Consider the following 14909-nt stretch of genomic DNA (forward strand, 5'->3'; position numbering starts at 1 on the left):
CAGCTGTTCCTCACACACTCTCTAAAACACCTCTCATTAAGGGAACAATAAATGTCCCTGTCTGACATCACAAGTGGGTTTTACATTTCATTTGCTTTCTGTAGGTTTTAGCTTCTGGACGTCGCTCTCCTCCATTGGAAAGACCGGAATTTCACACATCCAGCATCACTGTCCATCAACATCTCTCATTTGATGGAGTGAGGAATTCTCTCTCAGATCTGAAAAAGAGACTCGAGGAATTCTGTGAGGAGGAATTCAACAAAATCCCTCCACATGGTAAGAGGAGCTGTTCCTGCTGGAGAAACACAGTAATGTGTTATTTCTTAGCGATGCTCCTGCTTTCTTTTCTGCAGACACTTTATTCACCCGACACTTTGAACTAAAACACTGATTTAAAATGAATAAACTGACTGGATCACTTTAAACTCTTTCCATCTTTTACACAAACTCATGTTTCTATTTTTCTCTCCACAGCTGCAGCAGTTCAGATCATTTCAGAACCACAGAGCAGAGAAGAGTTTCTGAAATGTACATCTAACACACACACACACACACACACACACACGTCTAGGCCTGTCATGATCACAAATTTTGTTGGACGATATATTATCTCAGAAAGTATTGCGATAAACGATATTATTGTTGATGTCTTTTCAAGACAATTTTATGCCACTAGTAAAATAATAATGATCATGCAAATACACCCTTTCATCGAACAGTAAACTTTTTAATTCAGTCAACTTATTCAATTCAACAGTGGAACGTAAAAAATAAATATAAATAAATAAGCTCAAGAAATAAAACAACAATCAAACAAAACCACTCACAACAAAAACAATAAATAAAATACAATTTATGGCTCTTAAAAATTGCACTGAAGTGAATATTAACTTGGCACAGGGTAATAAAAAGACATTCTTTTCTTCACAGGCAACATTCTGCCAATCCAGTTTCTCAAAGATTAGTACCCAGATCAACAAAAAGTGCAAAGTAACAACGTATTGCCAGCTGTCATTTGGATAAAAGTCACAACAATTAGAACGAGATAACATGTAGGCAAGGGCGTAGGTTTGGTATTAACATTGGTGGGGACAAAAACCCAATGCCAACCCCCAGTGGTGCCAACTTCAGGTCAACATTAGAGGGTCACAATATTTTGCTCCGTTGTGTTCCACCAAAAGAGTCTCCATCATCTCTCCAAAGGCCAGACTTTTAACATTTGAAGTGCAGAACTGTAGTAATTCATGAATAATAATAATAATAATAATAATAATAATAATAATATGAAATCCATTTGATTAACTGCAAATCTTGCATGTGATGATGAACTCATTCTACCAATTTGCAAATGTGTTTTCCAAGCGAATAGCGCACTGACTGTCGGGAGGGTGTATGTTCCTTTCCCTCATAAATGGAAATAAAACCCATCCGGAGCCTTAAACACTGCGTTCCATGAGGCTGGCAGGGGGAGTCGCTCTCTTCTGTGGGATCTTTAACTAGTTTTAGAATGCTAGTTTAAGCTGATATGTGATTGATCTAACGGTAAAACAGCACGAGGGCTCGAGAACTTTGACAGGTCACAATTTTACTTCAGGGTTGCCAGATACTGCTGACGTTTTCCAGCCAAAATATCTTCAAAACCCGCCAACATGCACTTAAAACCGCCCAAAATGTAAAATGTACTTGATGCCTATCTTGTAAAGTAAAAATATGCAGCTAAAGTCCAGTATACTATTTGTAAATCGAACAAATAGCACCATGAGCCCGTCAGTGCTGGAGGTGAAGAATCTGCTGTCTGGTACTCGGCTCCGTGTGGTTCAATCAGATTATAACTCTGCAATCATCTGCTGTGTTCTGAATCCTTCATGCACCAGTAGGTGGCGCACACGCATAATATTATGTAGGCTATGTTAGGCTACGATGCATATCTAACATCTGCATTGCTGAGGTTATTTATTTTTTATTTATTTATCTTTTTATCCTGTTTTATTAATTTTATAGGCCTAGTTATTCTGCTTAATTTATTTTTGTCTACATCCATGTATTTTCATCTGTTATCCTGATTTTTGTGGATTTGTTAGATTGTACCTGTTTTATATACTTCAATTAAAAAAAAAAAGTTAGGCTGCGATGCATGGCTGAATGTAACATGAGAAGAGAAAATGGAGAATGGATTGCGTCATTCTTATTTACTAGTTTATGAGTTCAGTTTGGTGGCACGGTGGTGTAGTGGTTAGCGCTGTCGCCTTACAGCAAGAAGGTCCTGGGTTCGGGGGCCGGCGAGGGCCTTTCTGTGCGCAGTTTGCATGTTGTCCGCGTGGGTTTCCTCCAGGTGCTCTGGTTTCCCCCACAGTCCAAAGACATGCAGGTTAGGTTAACTGGTGACTCTAAATTGACCGTAGGTGTGAATGGTTGTCTGTGTCTATGTTTCAGCCCTGTGATGACCTGGCGACTTGTCCAGGGTGTACCCCGCCTTTCACCCGTAGTCAGCTGGGATAGGCTCCAGCTTGCCTGCGACCCTGTAGAAGGATAAAGCGGCTTGAGATAATGAGATGAGTTCAGTTTCTGCACTTTACACACATATTAGTCTTACAGTTACATCGACATTGTTTTGTTTAAATAATACTGAATGAGATAAATGTTTGTTAATGATCAATTTAAGTCAATGCTCGATTTTGGTTGTTTAAAATACCTAAGGGGTGCTGGGTAAACTAGGTCTCTGTGTCGTGTGATGCCCGCGATCTCTGATTGGGTCACAGAAGTGTTTAATATGGATTGGATTGGATCGGGGCGATTTCTCAGAGACAACAAGGGAAGCCGAACTTCCCCTAAAATTCTCTCCCCAAACTGCGGCGTCTACGACGTTGAATTCTCATTAAAACAATAACTTGCATAACATAATATATGCCCAAGATTGTATTTACGTTCATAACTATCCTGTAACTTATTTGAGTGATGTCTGACGAACTTGCAGTTCGCTACGAGAATCACCTTTGCTGCCAGGCTGTAACCTTTCTTATTTCAATGGGCTCTATGGACTGGCAGCCGGGTATCCGTTGCAGTCTACGAGACGGCTCTGAACAGCCAATTTCGGCTAGTTGTTATTGGTTAAAATCGACAAAATCATCACTACCGGGGAAGCCGGGTATCTCTGGGGGTAAACGGGACATGGGCGGGCCAAGAAGCCGGGCTGATAAAGGATTATTGGAGGTGGTGTTTGAAAGACATGAGGAGGGCAGTCGCTGTACTTCGGCGAGGAACACGGAAGCATGATCAGTCAGTCCCTAGCGGATGTCGAGAAAGTGTAGTTGTGTGCCAAAGTGCTGTCCGAATTTCTTTTCATATAAACCTTTCTTCTCATTGATGTCTCTGTACATTACTCTGTAAATAAATGTAAATATTACTCATTGTGCTCCGTTAACTTTCATCCATTCTATCAGTTTGATCATTTGTGAATTCACTTGTTTATTTCACTTGTAGTTCAATCAACGTGGTTGTAGGCTAGCTTGAGCCTTATTGGGATCTGCAGTGCTAGCTGCTAACAGCTGGTATCTATCTGCTATAATGGCAAAGTACGGCCAGTCATTTTGCCCCGCCCCCGCCCAGTGCGGTAGTGATGTCCCGTTGCTCGCGCGCCACAGCAGAGACCCGCGCGACCTTCAGCCGGTACAGTCGCTGTTCTTTTACCACCTCCGTTATTCTCATCTTTCCGGTGCGTTCTTGATTTTTCCATTGTGTCCTATTTTGCCATATCAAATACCCAAAATGGTATCGTATTATTCATATTTAAGTGAATAATCAATTGTCATCATAACTTGGCATTTTTAACCCAATCAATCAAAAAGAGGAAAATTTTCAATATTTTCAAAAAATTTTACAAAAACATTTCAATTGTAATAAAAAAAAATTCCACAGCAGAGGCCAGATAAAGCAAGACGCTATCTTTATTCTTATTAAACATGATAAAAGAAACATTGAGTGTAAAGGCCAATTTATGCTGACAACCCAGTCCTCGCAGATAGCGTCGCAGACAGTGTCTGCATAGCCCCCCCACCTTCGCAGATGCTCTGCGCGCACCTCCCAAAAATTGTGACCACCGCAGAAGCCTCGCAGACAAGAGGGCTCTGATTGGTCCACTCTACATCCGCTGTACACGCACTTCCGCTTCCCTACTTTCCCGGTTTGTTTTGTTTTCACGACCGCCATTTTTAAAAACACGAGCGAAGATGGAGCAGCACGAAGAGCGGTTGATTGAGGAAGTACGTACATCTATACGACTCCAGTTCTAGTCATTATAGAAAAAAAAAGTTCTAGTCATTATAAGTAACCGGAGGATAAACACTCCACTAACCACACCCACCAACTACTCCTAGCGACTTCGCGCCCCCTTGCGTTGTGCCGGTGAATAACATTGCGCACGCCTATTACTCCCGGCTCAACGATAAATTACAACTGTTTGCGAAAAGCTATCTGTGAAAGCCGCAAGAGCATGCAGAGGCCTTTAGGTAAATGCAAAAAAAAAAAAAAAAAATAGTAAAATTAGAAAATGTATTTTTTGACTATAATGTCCCAAATGAGAGACCAGTTTCTGAGACAGACCCACATAACAAATTGACTCATGACAAATAACAAATAATTGAAAAATTGTATTACGTAGACCTAAAACTGAGCTTCGCCTATTTCAAAGCCCACCAGCCGCCACTGGATTGGATGTAGACTAGTGGACGGAGATAGTACATAGAATGCGCTGCATCAAAGTCCTTCTAAGGCTGTAGAAGTGTCTCTGGCTGCATTCTCACACAGAACATTCGTGCGAAATGTTTATAAACATCTGATAAAAACCCGCCGAAATAACGTCAAAACCGCCCAATCTGGCAACACTGTTTTACTTGGCAACGGAATGCATCTGAATTCTGATTGGCTGTTGTATCTGAATTCTGATTGGTTGTTGTACAGAGAAAAGTTTTCACTGCAACCGAACTGCTGTTTTCGTGACCACGCCCCCAGCGCGGATATTCATGTTCACATTGTTCAGTTTGTTTTTCTCTTTTATTTTAGATTTCTGTTATCTGACTCTGGATCCCAACACGGCACATCGTCGCCTCATTCTGTCTGAGAAGAACAGAGCGGTGAGAGTCAGTGAGAGAGAGCAGCGTTACTCTGATCATCCAGAGAGATTTGATTACTGGCCTCAGGTGTTGTGTAAGGAGAGTGTGTGTGGACGCTGTTACTGGGAGGTGGAGTGGAGCGGTGCTGCTGTGGACATATCAGTCTCATATAAAGACATCAGCAGGAAAGGACGGGGTGATGAGTGTCTGTTTGGATTCAACAATCAGTCCTGGAGTCTGCGGTGTTCTTCTTCTCTCTCTTTCTGTCACAACAGCATTGAGACTGATCTCAGAGTTCCATCAGCCTCCAGAATAGGAGTGTATGTGGATCACAGTGCAGGAACTCTGTCCTTCTACAGCGTCTCTGACACGATGAAGCTCCTCCACAGAGTCCACACCACATTCACTCAGACTCTATACGCTGGGGTTGGGTTCTTGGTTTCTGGTTCTACAGTGAGATTGTGTGATCCAGAATAAAAGTGTGTAGTGTTTTCTGTAAAATTCCTGCACGTTGCCACGTTGTTGCTCAGTCGTCTGTTTCACTAGAACACAATCCAGCTGCACAAAAACACTCATTTTAATATTTAAATTAAAACAGATGAATAATTTAAAAATAATTAAAAAGGAAATGTTAAAAATTAACTGTCAGACAAGAAACTCGTCAAATTTGAAAAGAAAATGATCTCATGACCTTCGCATTATAAAGTTCTGTTTGTTTCATATTATTCCACAAGGTTAAGTACACTCACATTTGTGAACATAAAATAATTTGGGTGAAATTGGGCAGCCTTGTCTGAGTCCACGTAACATCTTAAATTTGTGTCATTAAAGGGTTAAGGGAGATATAACTATAAATATCATTGTGAAATATTTTAATAACCTTGCAGAGCCCATTTCCAAATCCAAGAGTTTTGAGTTTTATAAACATAAAATCGTGCTCCACAGTGTCGACTGCTTTGAAAAAGTCTAGAAATAAAACAAGACTGATTGAATAATTGATTGGTAATCAATCATATCCAGAATCAGTCAGACGTGGTTTTGAATACATCTTCCCTTCATGAAGGCTGATTGATATTCGTCTACAAGTTTTACAAGTCCACGCTTTAGACGATTAGCAGATACTAAGGCAAGTAATTTATAATCATTGCATAGTAAGGTTATAGGTCTCCAATTGTCTAGCAACAAGTCTTTTTTTGGGTTTTGGTAGCAAGGTTATTAAGCCTGTCTTCATCGTCGGGGATAAACATCCTTTGTGAATGCATTCTAAAAATGCTCTATATAATTTTTTTTAATATCCACCCAAAAGTATTTTAAAAATTCAGATGTTAAGCCATCGATTCCTGGTGATTTGCCATTTTTCATTTGTTTTAATGCAATTTCAATTATAGTTCATTCCTCATCAAATGTACGTTTGTCTTCATCCAGTTTTTTGATGTCATCATTAAAGGGATAAAATAAGATGTCACATTCTGATTTATTAAATTTAAGTTACAATAAACAAGCCAAATTTCATCCTGTACTCATTTCTGATCTATTATATAATTGGTCATAAGCTTACTCATTTTCTTAGTTTGCCTTTGTTTTTCAAGTCCGAAGAAATACGATGAACTTTTTTCACCCTGTTTGATCCATCCAGCTCTTGATCGAGTGGAAGCTCCATTTGCCTTTATTGTGTACATTTCGTCTAGTTGAGACTGCAGTGACTGTAATTCTGAAATGTTTACGGATAGTTGTGTGTTATTTACTAATGTATTAATTTTACATGATCTTCAGTTCTTAAATTACATACAAATGCATGTAAAATGACTAATTATATATGTAGCCTGGTATATTAAAGTTTGTCCATACTAACAATATTAACACTTCTCTGTAATTTTAAGGTAAATTTTTATATTCACATATAATTATACATTCAACCTGTAATTAAATATGTGGCTTTTTATATAAAGGTTTGTCCATACTAACAACCTAACTTTTTTCTCAGTAATAAGGTAAAGATTAGTTTTATATACATATATTTTTACATTAAACTAAATATGTAGCTCATTATATAAAGGTTTACATGAATGTCCATACTGATGTTTTTCTCTGTAATGTTAAGGTAAATCTTATTCACAATCTTGTTCACTAGTACTTGTATTGTATGTATAAAAGTGCTGGTGTAGAATTATATACTTTAATATTCAAACTGTAATTCTGGATATAATGCCAATGAATCTGACAAAAATAAAATGAGGAAAGGCACAGTCAGGAAAAAGGATTGCAATAGTCCAGGCAGGAAGTAGCAACAACGATTAGCTTCTTGCTGTTGAATGTTTTATTCAAACATTCATCAATGCATTTACACTTAATGATAAGGGCATCATGAACCCCCAGAGTGCTCTTTTGAATGAAGGGCCTCCAAATTGAAGCTTCAATTTGTGTGTGCCAAATACGCCTAACACATGAACAAGTCTGATGCACCTTATATCTAACAATAACATGCCAGCCGCAGAGTGAGACACTGAGAACAGAAATCTTCAATCTATTGCAAGTTTAAAAAAAAAAAACCAAGAAACAATATATAGAAAAAGGCTGTGCTTACAAAGAGTTTGTCTCAAATGAATTAACACTTCAATAACATTCATCAACTTATTTCAATGCACTGTTCTACTTGGAAACCTTTGGTCCTGGCATTCACATGGACACGTGTTTGTTCGGTGAGGTAGTGATCTCACCCTTTGACTCTGTCCATTCAAAATTGGCAATTTTGGAAATGAGGCTCAGCACCCTTGGGTTGACAGCATACTGACGTCCCTTTGCTTTTCGCTTGACTTTGGTCCCTTGATCTGGGTTGATTCTGAAGATGCATCTGTTGGAAAAACATTTAACACAAACCATTCAGAGAAAACTAATGTTGGCATTAAAGCCAGTGAAACAGCATCTTTAGATACAAAGTTAATACGTTTTCACAAAGCTACACTATGCAATTTCCAATCATTAGAGGGGGTTGAGAGGAGAAATGCACTGAGACTCCTAACTTGAGCAGTATGTATACGTACCGCATGTCTCAGAGCCTGTGAATATTCTCATTCAGCCAGGTCATAGTTATCATGAGGAAATTTAATTGAACGCAACTGGACTTGGTTATATGTCTTTGAAGATGTTTCACCTAGGACTAGTCCTAGTCTAGCCCAGCCAAGTCAGACGAGCATGAACTGACGAAGAGGTGAAAGGTCTTCAAAGACATAACCAAGTCCAGTTGCGTTCAATTACATTTCCTTGAGATACACATGTCAGAGTTATGAGCTGGGGAGGAGTTGCCAGGTTTGAATGCTGTGTGTTTACAAACAGCAACTGGCAAATTCTACATTATCTACCTGTAAAGCAGCGTGTGCATGCATTCTGAAAGTGTACCTCTGCAAGAACTCCAGAGTAGCAGCAAGTTCCACTGGGTAGTCAATGTTGTGCAGGTAATATGAGCAGAACATCTGGAATGCTTTGGTGAAGCTGTTCGTTGACTATGACCTGGTCCACAGCAACCATGAACATCTTGGCAGTGAGTGGGGTATTACCTGAAAACAGTGCGAGAGTATTATTACCATAGCCAGTAAATAGTTTGCTACATGTATATGGATCCCTAATGGTGATGATACACGGGGCAACTTTTTGGGCAATGTTGCCGAGCAATGTTGCTGGGCAATTGCGTTTTGACTCTTTTCTATTGAGATTGGGCAACATTGCTTCTTTCTGAATGGTTTTGATAATCTCTGGCAACTTTTTGAGATAAGCCAATCAGAACGCGAGTATCGAGTCATGTGACCTCCGGTGAGGTTCGGATCAGAAATTTCAAACAAATATGGCGGCCGCTCAGTGTCGAGTGAAGAGATGGAGAGACTCCTCATCTGTTTTTACGCCGGTAAGTTGTTATTTTAATATTCTATATGGAGGAATTTACCTCACCAAAGCTCTAAAAAACAACAGACAGCTTGATTAAATGGTCACAGCAAAAATTAAGACATCGATTTTTTTTTTTTAGCTAACTGTAAACTGCCGTTGCTAACTGTTGTTGCCCTGAAAAGTTGCCCTGTGTCTCACCTAGTTGCCCGTTGCCAGCAACATTGCTCGGCAACATTGCCCAAAAAGTTGCCCCGTGTATCATCACCATAATGGTTAAGTAAGCCAGGAGCTGTGTTCTGCACACTGCAAAACAAGAACTGTGCCAAGTGTAAAAAAAAAAAAATTTAAACTACGTAAAATGATTTCTCCAGCTCTAAACATGTTTTGCAGTGTACGGTACACTCCATGTGTGTAAACAAAGATATTAAAATAAGTCATAACATTATTTTTTGGCACACCTACCACAGACCACAACACAGGGTGTCCATGGTAGCTTGGCGGGGTCATCGACATTTACTAACATATTGTCTTCCCGCTCTTTAAAATGGACAAGAAGCATCAGTACAGCTGCACAAGTTTCATCACCTCCTGCCAGGGCTTGGTTCAGAATAGTGCCTGCTCTGCTGGACGGCTCAGTTTGAATAAACTGAAAATACCGCAGGATTCTTCTGAACTTGGTGGCTGTGGACTCTTCAAAGCTGTCATCAATCTGGACACCTGTTAGTTCTCTGAAATGAAGCCTCATTCCAATTTCCTGGCAGAGGAAAGGCCATTCCTTAAGGATCTCTTCTGTCTCCTTCAGTCCTGACAGTATGTCTCTCCTCTGTGAGGGAAATGTCTCAACCATCAGTCTTTCTATTTTCTTGGCATCATTGTCTTTGAACATCTTCATTAGTTCTTGTTTTTGCTCTTTTGTTTCACCAGCAGGAAGCTCTGGGTCAGGATTAATGCAGCCATATGCATCTCTGCATGCTTTTTTTGCATTGTCAGGAGTGTCACTTTCAGACAGCCTTTTTTGGACAGGAGCTTGGAGTCGTCTATAGTTATCAATCCGAGATATGAACTGTTTCACAAGTGAGTCATGCCCAGTGCCAACAACCTGGCCCTCAGTCTCATCTCAGAAGGATTTTGGGTAGTGAATTACCATTTTCCTTGCAATTTCAGTGATGTGCCTCTTTCCAGGTTTCTTGCATACAGTCAGTATTTCAGCAGCAACAATCCTAATAATCTCCCTTCTCTCTGCTGCAGTCGGTCTCTTCTCAGTATCCAACACCCTTCTTGTATTTGAGGGCATCTTATTCCAGGGTATTTCAAAGCTGTAATGCCAGCTACCATCTTCTCCGGCTAAAAGTGAGGAGCCACTCTCTGAAGTAGTACGTGAGGCTTGACTTCTCATGGCTGTGACTGAGACTGGGCTCCTTGTGGCAGTGGACTTCGGCGTGGTGTCGATATCATCAGTGTCACACACAAATGATTCTCCACCAGTGCTCGCCTCTTCAATTTCACTGGTAAGTAATGAGGAGGAATCATCCTGTCTCATAACTGAGGGTGAACCTGAATTAACAAAAGGACACATTCATGTCAGTCAATATCATTCATATATAGTTTTCACTTTTGTTCTGACCAGTGAGCCAATCCTTACCTTGTAGTATCTAATCTAGTAGTAAGTACACTGTAAACCATCACTGTTGGTAGGCTAGTGTCACAAGTCGAGGGAGTTGACAAAGACTCAAAAACTACACAGAAAACAGGACCCAAACACAAATGAAGGGGATGAGGAACAAGTGGAGAGAGGAAGGAGAAGGTCAGGTGATGGGAGCCAGGAGAACACCGATAGGTGGAGAAACACTAGGAGGTAGAGAAGGACAAACCTGACAACAGGACACAGGTGAAGCAGATGCAGGCAATCACACAGGTGGGAAAAAAGGACAAAGACAGGAAGTAAATATGAAACAGAACACAAGGGGGCAACTACTACAAAATAAAACATGAAACAGAACACAAAAACCACAACACTAGTATGCACACACCCTTGTAAATTCATCTTCACAAAATGTAAAGTTTGGATGGATGTTTTCATTTAATGATTAATTCTCTTCTCTGCATTGCTGGAGATAAAACCTATGTTAACATTAATAATAGTAGAGCGCTCTGCCGCCTCTTATTTTGTTCTATTTTGTTCTTCTCATACAGGACAATATTGCATCCTTTAACATTAATTAATTAATGCAGTTTTAAAATAAAGAGGCCACAGACCATTTATCTCATTCATCTTAATTGCCAGTTAAGTTTCATATTGTGTTTTCATGGAAAAAGGACACCAGTGATTAGTTTGGCACAAAATATAGTGGCAACTGAGACTTTTCTATTCTTTCAATTAACTATCTCTTATGAATCAAATCGACACCCAAGTATCATCACAGCATCCATAATAAGCATATCTTCCCAGGCCTACAAATTAACAGTCATTTTTAACAACCTTGATTTTCATCTTTTTCACCATCTTGGTATAACATTTAAAGCCCTAATGGGCACTTTAGTCTTCCAAATCGTGATTCTTTTTCCCCCATTACAGTGCACAACAATCTAAGGTGCATGCTACGCACAAACTGTATACACCAAAAAACCCCAGCAAAACCCTTGGTAAATATCTGAAAGATGTCATACTTGTTGCTTATAACTGTATACTATATATGAAAATGTGAATATCAGCTGCTCACAGCTATTGTTTTACTTACGTTTAATGCAGGCCATAACCTTTCTGATTTCTATTGGCTTCAGAGAGGGATTTCTGCTGGTTGCAAGGTCATCTGCCTCCACATACTTCAGGTCCTCAGCTGAACAGATTCCAATAGTTTTGATAACCTCCACTACTCGCTGTATAGAATCCTCTTGGCTGAAGACAGAACTGAGGGATGAGGTTAGGTCGCTCACCCACTCATCCATGACTACAAGAGGGGATAAAGACAGAAAATGGTCCAACTATTTTCGTTAGCTTCCGGGATTCCTGAAGAATAATTTTCGTTCAGTTTAGTTCACCCCTACTGATCAACAACACTGTGTTTAAGAGATATTATTTTATGTCCATTTAGACTGTACAGAGGCAATGGATAGAAATCCAGGCAGTGTTCTGCACTTACACACTGCATATCCTCAGCTGCTTGTTTGACTTCACAGAGTCCATACGCCGACAAATACAATGAAGTGTATGGTGTCACCAGAAAGCAAACCTTTTTGTCATCTTTAATCAAAATGAGCTCAATTTGACCAAACTTGATCGACTCATCAGACTCATGTTTTAGGCAGAGAAAAGATCCTTTTTTGTAAAGGGTGCCTTTAAAGTCAACCTCGGTGGACAGAGAATCCGGTTCTGGAAACGTGTGCTTCGACTGCATTGTGCATTGCATCACTGTACAGGTGAGCATGATATGGAGTTGAGTTTTTTTTATTTCAACACTGGTGCAAAAAAGGAGTTTGAGCAGAGGGTTGTTTGGAGGAGTTGGTGCTGGTTTGCGAGTGACTGGCATATATTCTTAAAGTTTTGAGTCCTCCTTACACACCTCTTGAAGTACGAGTGTTTACTCTCAAATCTCATTGTCCATAGCCGTATAAGGGGGCCCAGTTTGAGGATCAGTGATGCATAATGGAGAAGATAGTGGTGCTTGGGTTTATATGGTCAGAAGGAAATGCTGCTTTTCTCATTTCCAGATATTCAACCACAACAATGTTGAGGTAAGCTACCTGGGCAGTGGCGATCTTGGGTGCACACACTAGTTCCACAAGTTCTTTCAAAGTGATCACGAGTTGCCACACTGGGTCACGAGGATCAACTTTGTCACCAATAATGACAGGCAGGAGTCTAAGGAGACACCAGTTCTCAGCTGTTTGGCCACCGACTGTTTTGGCCTTTTCATTCACCTGACAAGGAGATGAGCTGGAATCTGAGTCCTTGTAGGCAAATTGTGTGATTCTCCTGTTCAACTGAGAGTATGTGAGCCAAATGTTTGACTTTTATGAAGTAGCGCAGGTAAATGGCTAAGTCATAGGCTACAACTCCCTCAAACAAGTCATGCCCTATGCATGGAGGAAGGCCTGGCTGACATACATGGAAATATTTCAGAGTGTTGAAGATGGAGTCACAATATATGCCTTTGACATGATTCACATCACTCTCCTGCAATAACTGCACTGCTTCTTTGTAGTTATCAACTGTTCGTACAGGAAAGCTCTGACTCGCACTCTCAAGTTGGTCTCTTTGTACCTCACAATACCTGCAGAAGTACTTGGAGGTGCTGAAATTCTGAGTGTAGCCACCAATGCAGTGTGACCCCAAACTGTCACCTGCAATAGATATTATGGTTGCTCGAACCACACGACCATAGGGTGTCACGAGTCCATGTTCTTCAAGTTGTCTCAGGTCTGACAACAATCTCGAAAACACTGTGTCCTGACCAAAGGATTTAAAGTCTGTCTCTTTGCACAACAGTACTAACTGCATATTGTCAATACTGGAACGATGGAATGGCTTAAAGTCAGCGAGTGCGAAGTATACTCCGACAAGTTTATGTTTTCTCCTGGATGACCCAAGTGGGTTCACAACTTCAAACGCATCCTGATACAAAATCAGTTTCAGGACTATGTCATCTGCTTGTAGAGACAAGTATTTGGATTTGAAGACAGAGCCATCACAAATATCACTTCAGATGATATCAGAAACAGGGTGATTTTGAGACTCCACACACTCTTCCCACACAACAGGATCTTTTAGAATGGCTCTTAAAGTGTCATGCAAGGGTATGTATTGTGCATAACAGTCTCTTCTATGTTCATTGGTGCCCAGGTAAACATTTTCTGGGTGCACATAGGCAAAGTTCCTCTCAAAACACTGCCTCCTGGTATGTTCAGTGGAGAGATGAGAGCTACATGCAGCATGCAAATCAGTTTCCTGGAGACTCTGAAAAACTGAATCAAGCTCAGCATCTGACATGTTACTATTAGCTCTAAGTGTCTCTTTAATCTTGTCTTTTGTGTACTGATGACAAATGGCATTCAGGCCATTAATTTCTTCAACAATCATTTGAATAGTTGACGATGGAACCAGGTACTTTGCCTGGAGCTGCATGTAAAACAGGCACAGATTCCTCATGTACAATGAATTAATATCAATATCTTCTGTAACCTGAGACTAATTTTTACTGAGGTCCATTCCAGTTTCAGTTTCGTTGGACTCAATCTGAGAGGACACAGATGGCTCGGAGTATGTGACTCTAGTACTTACATCAGTTTCATGTCTATGCGTTCTTGCAACATGTGATGTAAACGATGACTTTACTTTAAATGCCTTGATACAATTGCAGAATGGGCAATGTATTAACTCATGCTTACTCAAATGTTCCTTGAGGTGCGCAACAAGATCTCTCAGATCTATGCACTGCTTCCTACAATTAACATCACATACAAATGGCCTTTGTGTGTCATCCCACTGAGAAACAGGACTGTTGTGGGAACGATAGACATGAGCTTTTAAGGCAGTGTACTTTGTGAATTTCCGTTTGCAGTCTGAAAAGCAACATGGATAGTGCCTATTCATCTCATATCTATGCAGAATCTGATGATTAACATAGCTTTTGATACTTTTTAGAGAGACACCACATGAGTGGCATATATACTTTGGCATAGAATATGCCATTGTAGTCCAAAATCTCTACAATACTCCATACAGCACAAAAGGGCTAGAACAAGCCTAAGAGCTATGTAAATAATAACATAACCAGGTAATAACTGCAGTCAGAATTCTGAACTCTCGAAGTAAAGCCTCTACAGACCCACTGTGCACACATTCACAAACAGTCTCAAGCTGACCTTGTGTTTGTGAGATGTGACATACGAAAGGCTGGAGTCGATCAACTTTCTTGTTCCTGT

The 14909-nt window shown here is 40.2% G+C and overlaps 1 protein-coding gene across 1 annotated transcript in view; it reads left to right on the forward strand.

Annotated features, from left to right (window-relative positions):
• The window catches only part of LOC132879405 (E3 ubiquitin/ISG15 ligase TRIM25-like), a 61020-nt gene that overhangs the window by 3674 nt on the left and 42437 nt on the right, over window positions 1–14909 (forward strand). Inside the window, exon 4 of the mRNA XM_060913725.1 lies at window positions 105–276. Within this exon, the coding sequence (XP_060769708.1) occupies window positions 105–276 (172 nt within the window). The remainder of the gene's footprint in view (window positions 1–104; window positions 277–14909) is intronic.

The sequence above is a fragment of the Neoarius graeffei genome, chromosome 2, assembly GCF_027579695.1.
Source record: "Neoarius graeffei isolate fNeoGra1 chromosome 2, fNeoGra1.pri, whole genome shotgun sequence".
NCBI classification, from domain to species: domain Eukaryota; kingdom Metazoa; phylum Chordata; class Actinopteri; order Siluriformes; family Ariidae; genus Neoarius; species Neoarius graeffei.